Source organism: Oryctolagus cuniculus, chromosome 9, assembly GCF_964237555.1.
Source record: "Oryctolagus cuniculus chromosome 9, mOryCun1.1, whole genome shotgun sequence".
Classification (NCBI taxonomy): domain Eukaryota; kingdom Metazoa; phylum Chordata; class Mammalia; order Lagomorpha; family Leporidae; genus Oryctolagus; species Oryctolagus cuniculus.
In genome coordinates, this window is record NC_091440.1 from 61,751,025 (window position 1) to 61,759,022 (window position 7,998).

General features: G+C 43.5%; 1 protein-coding gene across 1 annotated transcript in view; it reads left to right on the forward strand.

Moving 5' to 3' along the window:
* The window catches only part of TNFSF11 (TNF superfamily member 11), a 33,433-nt gene extending 28,065 nt beyond the window's left edge, over positions 1-5,368 (forward strand). The window contains exon 5 of the mRNA XM_002712966.5: positions 3,836-5,368. Coding sequence (XP_002713012.1) covers positions 3,836-4,257 — 422 coding nt within the window. The 3' untranslated portion in view covers positions 4,258-5,368. The remainder of the gene's footprint in view (positions 1-3,835) is intronic.
* The last annotated feature ends 2,630 nt before the right edge of the window (positions 5,369-7,998 follow it).

Here is a 7,998-nt window from a genome sequence, read left to right on the forward strand (position 1 = left end):
AACCAGACTCTACCTTCCAGGGCTGTTGTCTTGTGTGTGTTCAAATCTTCTTGGATAAGATGCACGGAGAGGTATTTTGTGGGGTCAGCGTGGGCGGCTTCCTTTACAGGGATGCTCAGGCTAAATATCTGCAGGAGCCTCTTTCCAGCATCTAACAGACAGGACTCCTGCGTGGGCCTGCAGAGGCTAGACTCAGAGGTCATGAGCCTGCCTCATTAGCATTGGAAACTCAGGCTGCCCTGTGAGGCCCTCCAACCTGCTTGCAGTACATTTTTCTCATCTTTTATCCCACTATTGTCTATGCATGAGTTCATTAGTCACACAGTTTGGCTTTCCTTCCTGTCTGTGTGTGCCTTGCACAGGCCCTTCTGTCCCCAAACCATTTCTCTGGCCCTCATTCCTCTCCCTTTGCTCAGCCTGAGCAAATTTGACCCAAATGCAACCTGTCCTCTGTCCCTGAACTCTCCTGATGCCACACATTTCTGTCGGTTTCACTGGACGATTGCTTGTCTGGATGTCAGCCCTATGCCAGGCAACATGGAGAAACGAGCCTGTTGTATTTTAGATGCCAATTTCCTTTTTCTCTGCTACTGTGGTAAGAAGCTGTGCATGTACACCACTTGATAAAATTCTGAGTTATGGGCAGAGTGAATGCCTACCGAAAGTGCCACCTGATATTGCATGACTGGCCAACAGAATGAGTCAATGAATGTATGGGCAAATAAATTGATAAGCATGGAGAGGTATTTACTGGGAAATAAGAACCCTTCTTCGACTTGACTTGTGTAATGATCTCAATGGTATTCAGTCAAGATTCCCATCTTCTGTCCTCTGTATTTAACATTCCTTCCTTGCCTCTCCAGCCAAATTTTACTCTACCATGACCTGACCCATCCCACTGGGAGAGTCAATTTCATCCTAGTCATTCTGCTTCTCTCTGTTCTCTTTCTCAATAATTGATTGAATAAAGGATTGCATACAAGGAGTAGGGTAAAAAAAAGAGGGAAGTGTGCGATACAGGAGGTGGGAAACATCTTGAATTTTGTTAGCTTTGTCGATGGATTAGGTGGCTTTTCACCAGCCTGTGTTCACAAGGGTGTGTTGAGTAGTCTCGTAGTCTCGTGTTGACTCACTTGGGACTGTAGGGTGGTGTTTATATTTGGAATGCTTTAATCTACGGTGCCTAACATAAGACCTCCAAAGAAAATGAAAGACGTTTTTGTGGTGATCCCCCTGGAATGGCTCTGTTGTGGAGGTCAGGAAAAAATCCTGTCCTTGGATGTGGGAATTGGAACATTCAATTCTTGTCTTCTTGTGATGGGTTGCCTGGCTGAGCATTGGTCACTATGACTTTTGTCGTCCACTTGCCCCATCACGTGGTTGACTCTTGGAACAGCTTGGTTTTGTTTGAGTCCTCCAGACCATATCCCTGGCTTTCTGGTGGTCCTGTAGAGATAATAGGATATTCTAAAGCTTGCGACTCTCAAGAGATGTTCAAGGTTTCCTGGAACTGGGCCAGTCTGGGAAGGCAGTTCGTGTGGATGTCTTACTTTATAAGGATTGTCTAAGGATCCACCCCAACCAGAGTGTTGTCAGCTCTGTGGATCCTTGGAATCCACATTAAGTTTAAGCCCTGTGAGGACAAATTTCTCTTCCTCAACATCTCAGGGACAGCACAACTAATTCCAACTCCAGTCTGAGACTTAGCTCTCCAAACAGATGACAACCTCTATTCAGCCCAAGTCTTTGCCAAGTCTTCTGAAGGAAAAGTTCACTTCTGGGCTGTCCACATTGTCACAACTTCCCCCAATCAGTTAATACTTTTTCCAGTTGAGTAATTGGTTTCCCCATAAATAAAAGTGCTTGATTCACTGAGTTGAGGTGTTATCAGTTTTTAAGAGCCCAATAAAATATACTAAAGACTTATAACACAAGGGGACTTGAAAGAGTTCTCTGTGGCGCCAGTGGTGCAAGTGGTGGCATAATCTGCACCACTGGAATCCCATATCAGGGCACTGATTCAAGTCTCAGATTCTCTGCTTCCAATCTAGCTTCCTGCTAATGTGCCTGGGAAAGCAGCAGAAGATGACCCAAGTACATGGGCTCTTGCACCCATGTGGGAGACCAAGATGGAGTTCCTTGTTCCTGGCTTCAGCCTGACCCAGCCCTGGCTGGACCCTTTGTGGAATGACCTAGCAGATGGAAGATCTTTGTCTCTCTGTCTCTCTCTCTCTTTCTCCTCCCTCCCCCTCCCTCTCTCATTGTTACTCCGCCTTTCAAATAAATAATAAATAAATAAATCTTTGAAAATAAATCATGAAAAACAGAATTAAAAGATGTTTACTTAGGTGCAAAAATGTACACATTCACACTGTTTGTTTTTTAGAAATTTCCCAAGAAACTTTCAATGCTCCAGAAATAGTAGCATGAATACAGATAACATCAGAAGGGGGTAAAGGAGAATTCTAGTCAATCAAATGAGGTTTTACAACAATAGATTGCATGGAATTGTTAACTTAGAGAATGCAATACCAAGTATTTTTTTTTTTAGCTTTTCTGGGAATAGTTTTTTACTTGCATAAGCCTGGGAGACACTTTGACTATTGGAAGTGAGGAAAATAGATCGTGGTAATAATAGAGTTGAGGAGTTTGACCTTTTGTCCAAAGTTATTGTGACCCAGATTTTCATCTCCTTGTACACGTCCTGTCCATGAGATAAGAGAGAAGGCTGAGAAGATGAAATGTTCAAATTCTCTTCCTCTATACTAGTTTCTTGTTTTCCTGACTCAGTTGGCTTTGCTAATTCATTTCCTTGAACCTGGGACGACCCCTTTGCTGCTGCCGGTGTGACTAAATCCTATTCCTCTTTGTCCATTCTCAGGCTCAGTAGCAACTACACAAAGACATTTTTAAAAATCTTTTCTTTTTTTTTAAGATTTATTTATTTATTTGAGAGACAGAGTTACAGATAGAGAGAGGTCTTTCACCTGGTTCACTCCCCAAACAGCCACAACAGCTGGAACTGAGCCAGTCCAAAACCAGGAGCCAGAAGCTTCAACCCTGTCTCCCACGTGGGTGCAGGGGCCCAAGCTCTTGGGCCAACTTCCATTGCTTTCCCAGGCTATCAGCAGGGAGAGCTGGATCAGATTTGGAGCAGCCAGGACTCCAACCAGTGCCCACATGGGATGCCAGTGCCACAGGTGGAGGCTTAATAACTAGAAGCCCCCAAAAATTCTTGATCCCTCTGCATGGATGAAAACTCCCTCCTTTGAATTCCTGTAACTATCTCATGCACCTTGCTTATCACTACTCCTGCCTTCCTTCTGATCTGAACACATGACACACTTACTCCTGGAGGGCAGGAAAAATTAGTACTTATCTTTGTATGTCTAATGTGCCTAACAGACTACTAAATGCATCTGAATGTATTTCTCTTCTTTTATAAAGTAAATTCAAAGACATTATGCTCCCATTAGAATAATGACTGTTAGTTTGTTTCGCCTCTAACTTTATGGAGTTATGAGGATGTCCTCATAAAGAGTGGATTTAAAATTTTTACTTATTTATTTTATTTGAAAGAGGAGAGAGAGAGCGCGCACACTCCCATCTGCTGGTTCATTCCCGAAATGTGCGCGACAGCCGGGGCTAGGCTAACCCAAACCCAGGAGCCCTGAACTCAATTTGAGTCTCCCACATGGGGAATCAAGAACTTGAGCCATCCTCTGCTGCCTCTCAGGGCACACATTGGCAGGAAGCTGGAGTTAGAAACAGATCTGGAACTTGAACCCAGGCAGCGAAGAGTAGATTTTAAATCGCCTACCTTTCCTCTCCACAGGTTCCCGTAAAGTGAGCCTGTCCTCTTGGTACCATGACCGAGGCTGGGCCAAGATCTCCAACATGACTTTCAGCAATGGAAAACTGATCGTTAACCAAGATGGCTTTTATTACCTGTACGCCAACATTTGCTTTCGCCATCACGAAACTTCCGGAGACCTAGCTACGGAGTATCTTCAGCTGATGGTGTACGTCACAAAAACCAGCGTCAAAATCCCAAGCTCTCACACCCTCATGAAGGGAGGAAGCACCAAGTACTGGTCAGGGAATTCTGAATTCCATTTTTATTCCATAAACGTTGGGGGATTTTTTAAGTTGCGATCGGGTGAGGAAATAAGTGTGGAGGTGTCCAACCCTTCCCTTCTGGATCCAGACCAAGATGCAACGTACTTTGGGGCTTTTAAAGTTCGAGACATAGATTGAGCCCTACTTTGCGGTACAGGGTCAGGTATTTCCTAGATGTCTGGGAACTCTTTAATAAGAAGACGAGGAAGATGTATATAGGTGTATGAGACTACTAAGAGGCGTGGCCCACAATGATACAAGACTGCTCATGTCCCTGACCCCGCGGAGAGCTTACCCACGAGTATTCACTGCCAGTGCCAGTGGGCAGTGTTGGACTCCTGATGTGTTACACAATGGTTTTAAAATTTTGTAATGAATTCCTAGAATTAAACCAGATTGGAGCAATGACGGATGCCTGTGAAAGAGTGCACGTGGGCTGTGGGAGGGATTCATCCTCTGCATCTCACCCGTGGTTGTGTGCCACTTTGCAGCTCAAGCGGAGTGTGTGTCATCTATGGCAAATGAAATGACCATTCAGAGGGTTAAGTTCTTTTGAATTGTTACATTGTGCTGGAACCTGCAAACAAATACTTTTTCTAATGAGGAGAGAAAATATATGTATTTTTATATAATATCTAAGGTTATATTTCAGATGTAATGTTTCCTGTGCAAAGTATTGTAAATTATATTTGTGCTATAGTATTTGATTCAAAATATTTAAAAATGTCTCACTGTTGACATATTTAATGTTTTAAATGTACAGACATATTTAACTGGTGCACTTTGTAAATCCCTTGGGGGAAGCTTGTGGCTAACAGGGAAAAAATGTTTCTTAATACCAAATGTACTATATTTCTTCATTCTCTTTAACTTAATAGATTTGCCAGACTTGTCAAACATGTATAAAAATAATTAAAATAGATGCCTTGAATAATAAGCAGGATGTTGGCCACCTGGTGCCTTTCAAATTTAGAAGCTAATTGACTTTAGAAAGCTGACATTGCCAAAGAGGTACCTAAAGGGCTACTGAAATCTGTCAGGAATATTTATAATTATTGAACAGGTGTTTTTTTCTATGAGTGCTACAAATTGTAAATTTTGTGGTTTTTTAATAGAAAAGTTTATTAGTTATGATCCACAAAAAATCCAATTTTTAACCTAGTGGAAGTTATTTTAAACTGTACAATAAAAGCATCACGTTTGAATATTAATTCTTTTGGTACAAAAATAAATTGATAGTAAAAACGGCCATGCAACTTTGTCTTTTCCTTTTATGTCCATCTTGCTGTGTGATTCCGTTCTCTCCAATATGATAATGTGGCTTCTATCTTTTTCTAAAGGTTACTGACAGAAATGCAGATTTAATTAAAAACTAGGAGCAGATTCAATTAAATTAATGAAACTTGGAATGTGAAAAATAATTTGCAAGGAATTTGTATGCAAGCATATAGCCAGCTAGAAAACAGAGGCCTCTTCACTCAAAAAAGAAAAGCTTATGTTATGTTGAGATCATGAGAAAAATTGCTGTCTGCTTTGTTCAAGTTCCGAACATCCTGCAGAGCAGCGTTTGACCTGGAGAACAGCTGACACCTTGCCACAGTGAAGGATTAGCAATGTCTGACTCTTAATCCTTATAGGGATTTCTGTGGACAACGTGTGCAGCCCAGGTTGGCTACAAACAGCTTGGAAAGGCACAGTAAGCCATAATTTAAGCACTTGCCATTTGTGGATAAATGTTTTTTGGTGGTTATACTAGAATAGAAGGAGAAAAGAAATAGCAGATTTTTTTTAAAGATTTATTTATTTATTTGAAAGTCAGAGTTACACAGAGAGAGGAAAGGCAGAGAGAGAGAGAGAGAGAGAGAGAGAGAGGTCTTCCATCTGATGGTTCACTCCCCAATTGGCTGCAACGGCCGGAGCTGCGCCAATCTGGAGCCAGGAGCTTCCTCTGGGTCTCCCATGTGGATGCAGGGGCCCAAGGACTTGAGCCATCTTCCACTGCTTTCCCAGGCCATAGCAGAGAGCTGGGTTGGAAGAGGAGCAGCCAGGACTAGAACCGGCGCCCATATGGGATGCCAGCGCTTCAGGCCAGGGCATTAACCCTCTGCACCACAGCACCGGCCCCAATAGCAAATGTTACAAGGAAGAAATTGTAAATTTTAAACAGTGGAGCTATGATGGCAAGGCTCAATCATTGGCAAAAAAAAAAAAAAAAAAAAGTATTATTTTAAAACCAGTAATCTGAAGCATATTGGTACAAAATGTGATTTTTGTGTTGTACATCTCAGTTACTATGACCTGGCTTATGAAAAAAAATCAATATTTTTAAAGTTATTTATTTTTATTTATTTGAAAAACAGAGAGAGAGAGATTTTCCATTCACTTGTTCTCCTCCCCGCCCCCAAATGCCTGCAGCAACTGGGGCTGAGCCAGGCTGAAGCCAGGAGCCCAGAAGTCAACCTGGGACTCCCAGCTGGCTGGGAGGGACCCAACTACTAGGCGCTCTGAAATAGAATGCAGGTATCCCAAGTGGCATCTTTTTTTTTTTTTAAATATTTTATTAATTTTTTTATTTGAGAAGTAGAGTTACAGATAGTGAGAGGGAGAGACAGAGAGAAAGGTCTTTCCTCCGTTAGTTCACCCCCAAAATGGTCATAACAGCCAGAGCTGCACTGTTCCGAAGCCAGGAGCCAGGAGCTTCTTCCTGGTCTCCCACACAGGTGCAGGGGCCCAAGGACTTGGGCCGTCTTCTACTGCTTTCCCAGGCCAGAGCAGAGAGCTGGATTGGAAGTGGAGCAGAGGGACTCAAAACAGCGCCCATATGAGATGCTGGAACCGCAGGCGGAGGACTAACCTACTGCACCACGGTGCCCCCCACAAGTGGCATGTTAAACACTATGCCAAATGTCTGCCCTGGAGAAAGGAATTTTATTTGGCAGGAAGTTGGGTGGGAAGCATTGTAGCTGGGTTTCAAATGACCCTCCAATATGGGTTGCAGGCGACCCAAGCAGAGGTCTAACCCACAGTGTCACAGTGCCTGCCCCATGCGTGCCACTTCTCTGCTTTTTCTTCTTCATTCCTTTTACTCTTGCCATCCTTTTGTACGTGTTTTAGTCCTCTTCTTTTTCCCTCTTGATGCCTGCTTCTTGCCTCAAGGGCCATTGCAGCTCCCAGGTGGCCCTTGGGGAATAAGAAAGCTGCTGCACCAGAGATGGAAAGAGAGATTGTCAACACTTACCCACAGCAAAGTGTGAGTGTGCTGCGGTGTGACAGCAGCATGTCAGGACACCAGCGCCCGCGGGAGCCAATGGCACGCTGAGGTGCATGCTCACTTTAACTTCTCCATTTTGGTCTTCTTCACATTACCAAATCCGCAGGGAGGAAAGCGTGCCAAATTTGAAGTCATCGGTCTTCCTGAATGAACTTCTACAAGTACACCAGACTCCTGCACCCCTGTGTCTTTCCAAAGACACTGTACACGGCAATTCTTGTCTAACGTGCTTGCGTCTGCTCTGTCCTCCTATTTGCCTTTGTCTCGTGCATCTCCATTAGGCCATCCAAGGAAAAAAATCTGGAGAACAGGACCTGTTTCTCCAGTGACCTCGCTGGGAACCCCAGCACTTGTTGCTTCCTATTTTATCTGGGTCCGATTCTTGGTGTGGCTTGCAGTAGTGGCGTCTGTGTGCTCGCACCTTCAGAGGGTACAACTCTGATTCTGCCTGTGGCTCTACATATTTCCAGAAGGGCCACGAGGGGTGTGCCAAGCACGTGCTTTCTTTGCTTTTGGCCTTGTTCATCAATTCTCCAGCTTCCTTGCTATGGAATTGAAATATGTCTCCCAGTGGCTGCATTTATAAATACTAATTAGTTATTGATTCA